General features: G+C 42.3%; 1 protein-coding gene and 1 pseudogene across 7 annotated transcripts in view; both read left to right on the forward strand.

Annotated features, from left to right (window-relative positions):
* The first annotated feature begins 5,170 nt into the window (after positions 1-5,170).
* ANKRD42 (ankyrin repeat domain 42) overlaps positions 5,171-14,779 on the forward strand; it is a 57,331-nt gene continuing 47,722 nt past the window's right edge. For 4 of the 7 annotated variants that reach the window (XR_009245340.1, XM_058663666.1, XM_058663665.1 and 1 more), the window contains exons 1-2: positions 5,172-6,045; positions 14,483-14,646. Coding sequence is in view for 6 of the 7 variants with exons in the window: in XM_058663666.1 (XP_058519649.1) it covers positions 5,988-6,045; positions 14,483-14,646 (222 nt within the window). In the remaining variant the exon portion in view is untranslated. Of the gene's footprint in view, positions 6,046-14,479; positions 14,647-14,779 lie in introns of all 7 variants that reach the window. The other 3 variants (XM_058663668.1, XM_012928338.2, XM_058663669.1) reach the window with 3 other exon arrangements.
* On the forward strand, positions 6,570-12,128 carry LOC105942083 (histone acetyltransferase KAT2B-like; annotated as a pseudogene).

A 14,779-nucleotide genomic window follows, 5' to 3' on the forward strand; every position in this document is an offset into this window, starting at 1 on the left:
GATTTCAAAATATTTGGTGCCGAAAATTTTTCTTTTGAGATTTATTTTTATTGGAAAGACAGAAGGCTCTTCTGTCTGTTTCACTTTCCAAATGGCTGCAACAGCCAGAGCTGGGTTGATGATCCGAAGTCAGGAGCTTCTTCAGGTCTCCCACAGGTGCAGGGTCCCAATGCTTTGGGCCATCTTCTGTAGCTTACCTAGGCCACAAGCAGGGAGTTGGATGGGAATGGAACAGCTGGGACACAAACCAGCACGCTTAAGGGATTACTGTTGTGCATGCAGATAGAGGATTAACCAGTTGAGCCAATGTAGTGGCCCCCAACATTTTATTTCTACAACATGTTTGAAGTACTCAGTTCAGAGAAATGGAATGGAGGAAGAGATGATAATAAAATATTCTCGAGTGGTATTAAAACCACAGGAAAGATTAGCTCTCTGAGTTGATCACCGTTAGGGTTGAGAATTCAAATCTTTGAGGTAGGATGCCAAAATGTAAATTAGTGTACTCGGTTTGCCTCAAATTTGGCTGTGTGTTAGAATCACTTAGAATGTTAAGAGCTTGCTCATCTCTGAAGAGTGCATTGAGTCGCATTCAAAGGCACTAATAGTGGCCTTCAAAAAGGTCATGGAAAATGGCAAGAAACAACTATGGCTTTCAGAGTGTCTTTGCACTACAACGAAACTAATTCCATTTTTCTATGAATTTTAAGAAGCTCTAGAGGGTTGATTTTAACTAAAAGCCAGATCTGGTATCTAATCCTGAAATCAAGGTTTTAGCCCCCAAAAGATGGATTGCCCTGGAAGTTACAGCTGGTAACCTGTAACAGAGTGCCAGTAAAAGGAAAAGCTGAAGGAAGCCACAAGGAAGATAGGACACTGCCTTCAATTAAGAGTTGAAGTTTATGGGTACAAGTATTACTGTGTTTTTCCTAAAATCGAGGTTTTGTTCCAATCCCCTTTACAGCAGTCTAATTTCAGTCTGTCATACTTGAAGATTTTAAACTTTGCTGCCTGGAATGTTACTTAACAACTAAAAATAAGCTTTGAGAAATGAATTACATGGTAAAAATTAAAAACTCTTCTAGCCATAAACTAGAGAATTCTATATGCTTTTCTGGTGGCCTGGCCCTAAAAATTATTTTGCATCTAACAAGTGTCCTAGAAAAGGCTTATATAACATTCAGGAAGATGTAAGGACTATCTAAGCATGCCTGCAAATGCAGATATCGCTGACTAAAGAGGTTAAACTGGAGGTAGAAATGCAAAATCACGAGGGTAGTGTCAAGAAAGGGCCTGTACTTCTACTCAAGTGGGATGTTCTCTCCTAATCTAAACAGGACCAACTCAGATAATGGGGACTTTATTGACTAACTTACAGAGGATTTACAGGGAGAGGTGTTTGTATTAATTGGAACCATAGCCTCCTACTCCACAAGGGATATCTCTGAAATGCTGAGATGTCCATTAGAAAAATTTCCTTGAGTCACTTACCTTGAAAACCTGTGCAATCTGGCTTTTGCATTTAACATTACCAAAACTGCTGTTTGTAGTGTTATCAATACATTTTTGATGCAATTCATCTGCATTAGTACCTACCTGTATTCGGCTTACTTGTCCTCAGAACTATCTTTTGGGACCAGCATCGTGCTGCACTGGGAAGAGCCGCTGTTTGGTATATGAACATTTTATTAAGTGCTGCTCTGCTTCTGATCTAGCTGCCTGCTGACAGACCTGGGAAGGCAGTGGGAGATGAACCAATGCTTGCACTCTTGCCACCCATGTGCAAGACCTGCAGGGAGGAGTGGCTCCTGGCAAATTCCTGGCCTAGACCTTGCTACTGAGGCTGTGGGGTGGAGAGTCGGGGAAGGATGGGGCACACCAATGGTTGGAACATCTCTGGCTCTCTTTCAAATCAATCTTAAAAACTTACATTACATGACTGTGTTTCTGTGCTCTTGTGTTTTTACTTAAGATGGATGAAAAATTTACATCCTCTTGTTCTACAAAGTAGACAGAATTTATTTTATATTATTTTTATTTGAAATGCAGATTTAAAGAGACAGAAGTAGAGATAGATCTACTGTTTGCTGGTTTATTCCCCCAAAATGGCTAAAATGGCTGCTGATGGACTAGTCTGAAGCCAGGAGCTTTCTCCAGGTCTCGCACATATGTGCAGGGGCGCAGGCACTTGGCCCATCCTCTGCTGCTTTCCCAGGTGCAGTAGTAGGGAGCTGTATTGGAAGTGGAGCAGCTGGGACGAGAAGTAATGCTCATATGGGATCTGGTGCTGCAGGCTGAGGATTAGTGTGTTGAGCCACCATGTCAGCCCCTATGCCATTCTTCATCATCTAAATCTTTAAAATTTTTTTCATGCTGATTACTGCATTGATCTGCATTTCTTTCTTTTTTTTTTTTTAAAGATTTATTCATTCATTTATTTATTTTTTTTATTTTTATTACAAAGTCAGATATACTGAGAGGAGGAGAGACAGAGAGGAAGTAGAGCTGCCGGGATTAGAACCAGCAGCCATATGGGATCAAGGCGAGGACCTTAGCCACTAGGCCACGCTGCCAAACCCATCTCTTTCTTTCTTAAAAGATTTTTATTGGAAAGTCATATGTGCAGAGAGGAGGAGAGACTGAGAGGAAGATCCTCTGTGCGCTGGTTCACTCCCCAAGTGGCCCACAACAGCTGGAGCTGAGCTGATAATAAGCCAGGAGCCAAGAGCTTCCTGTGGGTCTCCCACAAGGCTGCAGGATGCCAAGGCTTTGGGCTGTCCTTGACTGTTTTCCTAGGACACAAGCAGCGCTGGATGGGAGGTGGGGTTGCTGGGATATGAACTGGCACCCATATGGGATCCCGGCGTGTGCAAGGCGAGGACTCTAGCAGCTAGGCTACTGTGCTGGGTATATCTGCATTTCTACTAGGATATTATTTTGTATTATAAATGTGGCATATTTAGCTATTTCACTTATGACTATTATAAAAAGTATTGCAGTGACTATCACAGAACATACAAATGATCAAGTTATTTTGAAGACAGTGACTGAGTCATAGGTATTATACATTCAAATTTTAAAAGGGTTAGGTTGTGCCAGTATCATCATTAAGAAGCACACTACCCTTATTTTTGTTTGTGGTACCTTTTGTTGCGGACAGTTTTAGCATCACTAATATGAAAAGTTCACTTGAATTTTGAAGTTTTCTTCATTTCTTTAATATGTTCCTTTTTGCCCTCAGTATCTTTTTCTCTCAGATTTGCTAAGAGTATCTATTGTTCTTTTCAAATACTGTCTAATTATGATCAATTCTGGTTTTATGTCATTCCTTTCTGCTTTTTTATAATTCCTTTTATTTTTGGATAGGTTGGCTTTTCTATTTTCTGATCCTTCCTGTCATACTGTATCCTTTCAGAACATTCTGCCTCTGGGTTTAGTCATTCCATATAGCATAGCCAAAAAAATTTAAAGCCTTTACCATTGTTATGTGTGACTATAAGCACTATTACTTCAGAGTTAGAGTGGCTTCCAATTCCTTATCTCCTAGGTGATCTTGTCTTGGTCAACCCTGAGTTGTTTGTCTGTAAAAATAGAAATAACAATACAGATTAAGTTAAAAATGATAAATCACTTAACACAGAAACTGGCTCATCTTGCTCATAAATGTGTGAGAGACAAAATGCTTCAGGTGCTCTATTTCTGAGAGTGAAATTGGGATGACTAATTACAACGTCCAATACTGGAACTTATTTTAAGCCTGCTGTTTTCATCTGACTACAATCAGTCCACCCACTCAAGCACAGGATAGTTCATAATTCCTTTCTTTTAACTGAATATTCCAGTAGTTAGAAATGTCAGAATACAGTCCCTCTCTCTCAGGCGCTCAGAGTCCCTGTGGAAGGAATGCGAATTAACTGTTAAACAGGTATCCATGAAACAATGTAGTAAATGATCTAACAAAGGCTCTGGGAATTGAGATGCTGAGGATGCAATAAAACCCCAAGACCTGCCTTGGAATCCTAATTCAGTTATTTACAACGAATTATCTGTGTAGCCTCCAGCATCTGTACCAATTTTTCTGCCTGTAAAAAATGTCTATTCTGGCTGGTTATAAAAGAAAATTAAGACATTAATAAACAGCATTTAGGGCAGTGCCATACTGAGCATAGGAACTAAACAATAGTATTATAAGATGCTGTGTTAGTTGTTAGGCAATTTACTGTATCCCAGGAAAGGTAGGATATGGGATTTGTCCCAAATGTGTTCACGGAACTGGGGGGAGGCTGGGTAGCCATCTGATAGGGGAAACCACACACACCAAGGCACAGAGAGGAGTAAGTAGAGGCATGTTCCAAGGACCCAGCTCATCTTTTCTGAAGGCAGAAAGAGTGGCCAGTCAATAAGGGTAAAAACCTGAGCTGAAGTCCAGGTGAAGGCGACGCCTCTGGAAGATGGGTGGCTTTTTATTTCTGCATTCTCAGGTGCGACCACAAAACCTGATCCACGTTGGCCACAAACAGTGAATGGAAGAATGCGTGCCAAGCAAAGATGTCAGAAGGAAAGATCTGGACAAGCCGTAGAATGTAAACGCTGCGAGTTAAAAGTCTAATAGCAGGCGTCCTGCAGCGATCTTTGGACTCACGACCTGGTGTTTTTACAACTTACCTGTAGCTTGGCCTTAGCCAGTTACTGATACCTGCAGCCTCCTGACCTTTAAAATGGGGACAACACCTTCCAAATGATGATCCAAGAGCCCTGGTACTAGAAGGGCTCAAAAGACAGCGGCTGCAACGGCGAACTTCCCCAGCAGGGCCTTTCCCATCAGCGTGGAAGGAAGGGACAGATTTCACAGCACTGGTTAGCAGGTTCTCCAAGGACAAAAAGGGCCCCGCCCGGCACGGACCACAAAGCTCCCCTACGCACCCTGCATCGTGCGGCCTCCACCTGTTAGGGTCGCGAGCAATGACAACCCGGGCCAGAGGAAAGGCAAAACTGGCCTCCGCGGAACGAAGCGAAATCTTACCAAAAAACGCGGCCGCACTAGCCTCGAATTCCTTCAGGCGCAAAGCATAGGGAGGAAAAGGGGGTAGGGGGCAGAAAAAAAGAAAAAAAAAAAAAGTGAAAGGAATCCGGAGGTGACGTTCGGCTGTGAGGAACTGGAAATGACCGCAGCGCGCCGGAAGCTTACTCGTTTCCCAGGCGACCGTTCCAGGTGGCCCGCAGTCGGGACGCTGGAAAGCGACTCGGAGAAGCGGCGACCCTCGGACGGCGGCCGCAGCCTCAGGGACTCGCGGGGAGCGGCGTGCGAAGATGGCGGCCGCCGCACCAGCCACCGCGTTTGGAGGAAAAACCATGGCGACGCGGAGTCGAGGCCAAGTGTGAGCTCAGACCACGGGGAAAGAACTCGCGAAAGCCAGGCCCGCCGCTCCCGGGGCTCTCCGGGAAGAGCCAGTGAAGACGTGGGCTTCTCCCGCAGGGACTCGAGAAGGGTCAGCGAAGAGCTCGGCCACCGCCACAGCGACTCCCTCAGCGGCGACCCGAGGTCCTCCGAAGCTGGCGGCCACTCGGAGAGCGACTCCGGGGCGGCAGCCGTCCGAGGGGACCGCGGCCCCCGCCGCCGTGGAGCGTGGGACGGGGCTCCCCGGGACAAGGGCAGCGGCCAGCGGCCGCACCGCCTCGGCGGCTCCTGGGAGCACGGCAGCGCCGACGGCAGCCCCAGCCTCAGCAGCTCCTGGGACGGAGTGAGTGAGGACCGCGGCTACGCGGCCAGCGACTCCTCCTGGGGCACCGGCAGCGAAGACGCCGGCCGCCGCCTCACAGGCTCCTGGGAGAGAGGGCGGGAAGAGGAAAGCTCCCGCAGCCGGGACTCTTGGGAGGGAGCCGGGGCGTATTCCGAGCGCCCGGCGTCCTGGGGGAGGACCAGTGAGGACCGCCGCAGCAGCCGGGGCCTGGACTCCACGCCGCCCCCGAGCCCCAGGAGTTGCAGCATGCCGGCCGAGGCCAGCTCCGGCCCCTCTGCTGCATCCAGGGACACTGCAAGCTCCTGTAAGTCACACGGTGTTGTCGCACTGCTTCTGTGACTTCAGCTCAGTAGCCACACTCCTGCCTGAACTAGTGTACCCTCAGCTGTCACTCCTCCAACCTGCCTTGTTTCAGCTCCCCCCCTTCTTCTGCGTCATTCCCTCCCCCCGACTCTCCCCCCCCTCGCTTCTTAACCTGATGCATACCAGCTCTAGTCAACTATTTTGGATCCCTTAGACCCTTTGGAGGTGACAGGAATTCTTTTTTCTTTTCTTTCTCCCATCCTCTGCTTAAGTGGTGCTTTTCCCCTTGATGGGGCCTTTCCTAGATCTGTTATTCCACCTTCTGGTAAATATTTATTGATTGCCAATTGCGTGCGGTTGTAAGGACATACCTTCTGGTGGAGAAGTTAAAATCCCGAGGAACTAATGAGTGATGTGATGAGTGTTATAAAAGATCTTAGACTGCCATTGGTACCTGTACAGACTGAAGATGGGATCAGAAGAAACTGTGGAGTGGGCATTTAACCTAGTGTTCAGATCTGGGTTATGACTACAGCGCACATCAGAATACCTGGATTAGATGATACTCCAGTTGCTGACTGTGGTTTCCTGCTGATGCAGATGGTGGGAGGCACAGAGATGGCTCAAGTGCTTGCCACCGTGTGGATTGAGCTCTGACTCCTGGCTTGCGTTCAGGGGGATTAGCGAAATAAACCAGAAGATGGGAGCGTTCATTGTCTGTGTCTCAGAGATAAATAAGTGAATAATAGTAACAATAATAAAGAATAAAGCTACCGTTGAGATACACGGAACACTGAGATCTGAATCTCTTCTGGATTGCAGACTTGTATACACAGCTACTCCCTGCCCCCAGCTGCTTTGGCACTTAAAGATTAGTGTGGCCACAGTGTAATTTTGTATCCATTCATCTCTTCTGTGTTGTCACAATTAATTGAGCCATATCACCCAGCAATCTAAAGCCAGATACCTTAGACACCTAATCCTAACCTTAGAGTTATCTTGTACTCTTCCTTTATTTCCTCCCAGCTGTGTACATTAAGCTCACTTTATCTGGTTTCCATTAGTCTTTGTTGAGTCTGTCTCCTTTTTTTCTCCTCTTTCCTGCCTTAGCTGTGGGCCTCAAGCTTTGGTTTCCAGTCTACTTTAGCTACCCTCTTCACATAGTCTCCCTGATACTCTAGTCTTATTTTTGCTCCTCTGTCAGCAAATTCTCACCATAACCAGCCATGTAAACTCAGCATCACGAATCTGCACTATAATTCTGTGCTTAACATTTCTCAGTTATTTTCTGCTGTCTACTCAAGGTCAGATTTATTGAAGTTCCATCATAGTCTGTCTCTTGTTGAGTTCCAGCTTGTTCTTTGAGCTCTATGGTTTGTGTGTCAGCCATAAGATTTTTGTGTGTGTGCTCTCTTGCCATACTATGTGGCTGCTTCAGGTTGCCTTTCGCTGCTCCCACTTTACCTTAAAGACTGCTGATCTTTGAAGACTGATCTGAGATGTTACCTTTTCCAGCCCTGTGTTCCATCCCTTTCACGCCTATCGTGAGATAGAAGTCAAGATTTTGTTTATTTTTATTGGAAAGGCGGATATACAGAGAGGAGGAGAGTCAGAGAGGAAGATCTTCCGTCCGATGATTCACTCCCCAAGTGAACAGCAATGGCCCAGTGCTGTGCCCGATCCAAAGCCGGGAAGCTGGAACCTCTTCCGGGTCTCCCATGCGGGTACAGGGTCCCAATGCATTGGGCCATCCTCGACTGCTTTCCCAGGCCACAAGCAGGGAGCTGGATGGGAAGTGGAGCTGCCGGGACTAGAACTGGTGCTCATATGGGATCCTGGGGCTTTCAAGGCGAGGACTTTAGCCGCTAGGCCACGCCACTGGGCCCAAAATAAACTTTTTTTTTTTTTTTTTTTTTTTAAAGATTTATTTTATTTTTATTACAAAGTCAGATATACTGAGAGGAGGAGAGATAGAGAGGAAGTGGAGCTGCCGGGATTAGAACCAGCGGCCATATGGGATCAAGGCGAGGACCTTAGCCACTAGGCTACGCCGCCGAGCCCAAAATAAACTTTTTAAAAAGTGATTTTAAAGGGCTCGGCAGCGTGGCCTAGTGGCTAAGGTCCTCGCCTTGATCCCATATGGCCGCTGGTTCTAATCCCGGCAGCTCCACTTCCTCTCTATCTCTCCTCCTCTCAGTATATCTAACTTTGTAATACAAATAAAATAAATCTTTAAAAAAAAAAAAAAAAAAAAAAAAAAAAAAAAAAAAAAAAAGTGATTTTAAAATTTATTTTAGTGGAAAACACAGGTTATAAAATAATATTGTAAAAACAAAGACAAAAATTGACCCTGCACCCATGTGGGAGACCTGGAAGAGGTTCCAGGTTCCCGGCTTCGGATCGGCGCAGCATCAGCCCTGCCGTTGCAGCTCACTTGGGGAGTGAATATTCGGACGGAAGATCTTCCTCTCTGTCTCTCCTCCTCTCTGTATATCTGACTTTGTAATAAAATAAATAAATCTTTAAAAAAAAGTTTATTTTATTCATTTGAAATAAAGAGAGAGAAAAAACTCTCCAAATGGCCACAACAGCTGGGGCCAGGCCAGGCCGGGTGGAACAGGAGCTAGGAGTGTTTTCGATGTCTCCCACATGGATGCAGGGGCCCAAGCACTTGGGTCATCTTCATCTGCTTTCAAAATTCATTAGCAGGAAGGTGGATTGGAAGTGCAGTAGCTGGAGATGCTGGTTCTACAGGTGGCTGCTTAATCTACTTGGCTGCAACACTGGCCCTGGGGATTATGTTTTCATCTTTTTTTTTTTCTTAGAGTAGACACTAAAGTAATGTTTAGTGGTGGAGAGGTTGATGAATAAATGGAGATGGAATGTGGCAAGAGAAAAAGTCATAAAATTATATGGAGCCAAATCATGGGAGGGCATGGATTTTATTCTGACAACTGGCAGAGGCCAGTCAGAAGCAGTTTAGATTAGGAACTTAACTCAGGAAAGATAGTATGGTTTCAGAAGGTTGGTTAGTGCGGATAGTATACCATTTGACTTTCTTGCTGTACTAAAGGAGAATATGGAGGTCTAATCTCTGGTATTAATATTATTACATTGTATGTGTGTGAGAGAGCTCCTGCATGTGAGCCTTTCTTGCTGTCTGCCTTGTGTGTAAATTTTAGTTTTTTTTAAGCAAGGAATTTATTAATACATTAGATTCTCAAGGTCACAGCAAGTGCAAAATAATTAATGACAATTCTTGAGTTACTGTGATTTAATACAAAGAGAACAATGTAGTTTATAGATGAAATTGTAAGAAGATAATGATTCTGCTTCCTCTGCATGAAACTTAATTGTTCTTCAAGGTTTCACTGAAATGTTTCCTTCTTTGTGAGATCTTAATTTTACCTATATATTTATGAGGATTTTGCTGTCAGGTTTTTGTTTTTATTGTGTTTATCTAAATATACTTAAAGTGTTAGGTAAGGAAAAATATATTTTTTTAAAGATTTATTTATTTTTATTGGAAAGGCGGATATACTGAGAGGACGAGAGACAGAGAGGAATATCTTACGTCCAAGGGTTCATTCCCCAAGTGAGCGCAATGGCTGGTGCTGAGCCAATCCGAAGCCAGGAGCCAGGAGCTCTTCCAGGTCACCCATGCGGGTGGAGGGTTCTAAGGCTTTGGGCCGTGCTCAACTGCTTTCCCAGACCACAAGCAGGGACCTGTGGCTGCGGCGGGTACACCCGAAGGATCTGGAGACGGTGGCTCGGCCCAGATCGCCTTCAAAAAGGCACAGTTGCGCTCCGCTCCGCGGGCCAAGGAACTGGAGAAACTCGGAGTCTACTCTGCCTGCAAGCCACTCATGTTTCCCACCTGGAGAATGTGTCAGAGGAAGAAATGAACAGACTCCTGGGAATAGTGTTGGATGTGGAATATCTCTTTACCTGTGTCCACAAGGAGGAAGATGCAGATACAAAACAAGCTTATTTCTACTTATTTAAGCTCTTGAGAAAATCTATTTTACAAAGAGGAAAACCTGTAGTTGAAGGCTCTTTGGAGAAGAAATCCCCATTGGAAAAGCCTAGTATTGAGCAGGGCATGAATAACTTTGTAGAGTGCAAATTTAGTCACCTGCCATCTAAAGAAAGGCAAACTATAGTGGAGCTGGCAAAAATGTTCCTAAACTGCATCAGCTATTGGCATCTGGAGGCACCATCTCAACGAAGACTGCGCTGTCCCAATGACGATATTTCTGGATACAAAGAGAACTATACAAGATTTCTGTCCATGTTAGAAGAAGAAGTTTATAGTCAAATCTCTCCCATCTGGGATCAGGATTTTCTCTCAGCATGTTCCAGAATCAACCAACTAGGAATCCAAACAGGAGAAAAGAGGAAAATGAATGATTCTCATGTCTTGGAGGAAGCCAAGAAACCTCGAGTAATGGGGGATATTCCAATGGAATTAATCCATGAGGTGATGTCCACCATTACGGACCCCGCAGCAATGCTCGGACCAGAGACCAATTTTCTGTCAACCCATTCAGCCCGGGATGAGGCAGCCAGGCGTGAAGAGCTCAGGGGTGTCATTGAATTTCATGTGGTTGGCAATTCCCTGAACCAGAAACCGAACAAGAGGATCCTGATATAGCTGGTCGGCCTGCAGAATGTGTTCTCCCACCAGCTTCCCCGCATGCCCAAGGAGTGTAGCACCCGGCTGGTCTTTGACCCGAAACACAAAACCCTCGCTTTAATTAAAGATGGCGGCATCATTGGTGGCATCTGTTTCTGCATGTTCCCTTCACAGGGATTCACGGAGATTGTTTTTGGTTCTGTAACCTCCAATGAACAGGTCCAGGGCTATGGAACTCATCTGATGCATCATTTGAAAGAATATCATATAAAACATGACATCTTGAACTTCCTCACGTATGCAGATGAATATGCCATTGGGTACTTTAAGTAGCAGGGTTTCTCCAAAGAAATTAAAATACCTAAAGCCAAATATGTTGGCTACATTAAGGATTATGAAGGAGCCACTTTAATGGGGTGCGAGCTGAATCCTCAGATCCTGTATACAGAATTTTCTGTCATTAAAAAGCAGAAAGAGATAATTAAAAAGCTGATAGAAAGCAGGCCCAGATTTGGAAAGTTTACCCTGGACTTTCATGTTTTAAAGATGGAGTTCGGCAAATTCCTGTAGAAAGCATTCCTGGAATTAGGGAGACGGGCTGGAAGCCGAGTGGAAAGGAGAAAAGTAAGGAGCCCAAAGACCCCGACCAGCTTTACAGCACACTGAAGAGCGTCCTTCAGCAGGCGAAGAGTCATCAAAGCACTTGGCTATTCATGGAACCTATGAAGACAACAGAAGCTCCGGGATATTATGAAGTTATAAGGTTTCTCATGGATCTGAAAACCAGGAGTGAACGCTTTAAGAATAGGTACTACGTGTCTAAGAAACTATTCATGGCGGACTTACATCGAGTCTTCACCAATTGCAAGGAGTACAACCCCCCCGAGAGCGAATACTACAAATGTGCCAATATCCTGGAGAAATTCTTCAGTAAAATTAAGGAAGCTGGATTAATAGACAAGTGATATTTTCCCTCTCTGCTTCTTAGAAACCAAGCAGTGTGCCTAGTGCAAGGGTATTTAGTTTTACAAAGAATTGGGCAAAATGTATTGAAAAGACTTGTAAATGTGATAATTAGCACTTTCGTAAAACAAACAAACAAACCTTTTAGCTGTTCAGATATATATTTAAATTGACATAGAAGATTTTTATTTTATGGAATAGATTTTATCTATTTACTACTATTAATGTAAATTTTCTATTTCATGTTCACTAGACAACTCTTATAGATAAATGATCAGGGGTTTCCTCAAAACATATATGTGAGGAACTTGCACACTGTATGAAGACTGGGGGAGTCTAGGAAATTTTCAGACCATGGATGTTTCCATTTTTTTCTAATGGAATGTGAGAGTCTGTTTTTATTTTATTGTGAAGGACTTTAAAGGAAGGGATACATAATTAAAAAAAAGCTATAAAAGGTGAAATGCATTTGAAGTCTCACTGTAGACATATATATATATATACATATATATATATATATATATATATTAAAAACATTTAAAAGAGGTGCTCTGAGCAGTTCTGAAAAATGCAGCTCCACAGAAGCAACTAACTGCTTGTATTCCTGAAGAAGAAATTCTAAATAATGCAAAAGTTTTGTAAGCGTCTGGTTTTTTGATGATTCTGTCTACCTACACTACAGCAAGCTTGCGAATTCATAACCACTATTTTAATAATTATTTTCTCTACACAAATGTTTAGTATTTGTTCTTATGCAAGCCATAAGTTCCACAAGATAATTTCCTAGGCCACCAAGGCGTAAATTTGAAAACACTTGAGATTTATTCCACATATTTTAATAGGGAAAGATGTAATGTATACACATATGTTAGTATGATGAATCCTTTTCTAATAAATCTGGATTTATTTCTTTAATGTGCACAAGTCCATCACTAAAATACCTATGAATTTGCATTTTCATCTCCCAATTTTGTTTATCATCAGAGGTGAATTAAATTTTAACCAAGGTTTTCTTACAAAATTTTAATACGTACATTGCTAAATAGATCTAATGTCACATGACTAAAATCAATTTACACCCTGTTATTAACTTGTCTTTGATTTATTTCCTAATGACACTACAAAGAAAAGTGGGAATTCTGCCATTCCAAGTCTGGGAAAACCAACTATTACCCAACCATAGACATGCTGGCCATCTTGATGGTCTTGACACTAATTTTTATGATGCAAATTTATAAATAGTTTTTTTTTAAAGGACAGAGTTTTAAAAATGCATCTGTCTGGATGTTTTCTATCAGCATAAAGAAATAAAAATGACAAATAATCATCATTTAAAGTAATCACCATTAACAATCTGTGTCAAGGGGAAAAAATCCTCTACAAATGGCTGTGAAGTTGGAAGTGTTGTTTTTGATACAAACGAAATATTCAGAATGCCCAAATGGAAAAATGCCTCACTTTTTTTAAGTATAAGCAACTATCTTCAGTGGTGTCTAGATTCTATGAAGAATGATGACACAGTTTGGATTAAGTTATTGTGGACTGGTTTTTAACCGTACTTGGTTCTGGATCTGCTGAAGCACCTCCAGCTTGGTATCCTGTGAAAGTTTGTTATTTTTTCAGTAGACATTCTTAAAGAATATTGTCTTTAAAATGAGATTCTCTCTTCTATATTGAAAGCATTTTTATGTTTTCTAATTTAAAAATTAATATTTTCTTATAGATATTGTGCAATAAAGCTGAAGTAAAGTGTGATTTTGCAAATGCTTTAATAGCTGATAAAATTTTACATTTGTAAAATTAATATATTGTACTGGTACAAAATAGTTTTAAATTATATTTTAAAAAGAAAAAAAAAAAGAAAGGAGCCTGTTGCCAAGGGCTGGGGCAAGATAGGATTCCAGTGTGTTAGGTATGACTTTTTAATGCTTAGGAAACTAGAGTTCTAATAATGGCAAGGGACAGCAACACAGACAGCAGAAAGTTACCAGATTTGTTAAGTTGTTCTCAAAATGTGTTAGGAATCATGTCTTTTTATATTTTATTTCAAGAATGCTTTGATTAAACTATTTTATTCTTTCTCCAATAACTGATTGTGCTCAAATACCTTTATAGCCTATGAGTCATAATGTATTATCAAGAATCACAATGTATTCTTGATGCTGGGAAGGTTAGATTTAAAATCTAAAACACTTGCGAGAACCAGCTAAAATTTGTGATCTGTTAAAGTCTTTTTCACTGAGGAGTAGGCCTTTTTGTAAGGAGAATATAATGGATATATTTCAAAAGAATTACTCTCACCTCTACCTTATCAAAGAAGTGAAGTAATTTTTCTTGGGGTTTTTTTTTTTTTTTGTATTTTAATTTTTTCCCCCACAGTGATAACCTTTCCGGGGTTTCTGAAGGTAAAATCTATGAAAGCATAGGGCTATGTGACAGCGGCCCTGAGTAGTTTCCTATTGTAGACTGCTATATTCTCAGCCCCGATCAAGTATTCTACATAACCGTGTGAGTGCTTTTAATCATTTTTGGTTCTTGGGACCAAGTGAACTGAACTCCACTCTTTCTGTGTGAGGTGACAGTGTGTCCAGGACTTGAGTGCAAAGAGTTGTTGATTTTCTGTTGCATGTAAGGGAGTAGTATCCACTTCAATGCATCTACTTGACAGAATGGAAACTGGATACCTGAATAGGATGTTAATCACAAATATCTTTGTAGTAAAGCATTTGGGACCGTAACAGGATTTTTATACTTTTTGTTGAATTATTGTGTTAGTTTTTTCTCTCAGTTTCTCATTACAGTTCAGAAACAAATTTTGAATAATTTAATTTTTCAGTAGGTGCCAGGAAGAAGGTGCATTTTGGTAGTATACATGATGCAGTACGAGCCGGAGATGTGAAGCAGCTTTCAGAAATAGTGGAACGTGGAACCAGCATTAATGAAGTTGATGTTCTCCATAAATTTACCCCTTTGCACTGGGCAGCACATTCTGGAAGTTTGGAGGTAAGATGTATGTTTTACGAAGCTGAGGCAAATTGACAGCTATTGTGTTTTTCAAATTTAGTAAACAGATGAATCTTACATTAAATACTACAGATATTTTTCTTTTCAGTAAATCTATATTTCGATTTCACTT

The sequence above is a fragment of the Ochotona princeps genome, chromosome 4, assembly GCF_030435755.1.
Source record: "Ochotona princeps isolate mOchPri1 chromosome 4, mOchPri1.hap1, whole genome shotgun sequence".
NCBI lineage: Eukaryota > Metazoa > Chordata > Mammalia > Lagomorpha > Ochotonidae > Ochotona > Ochotona princeps.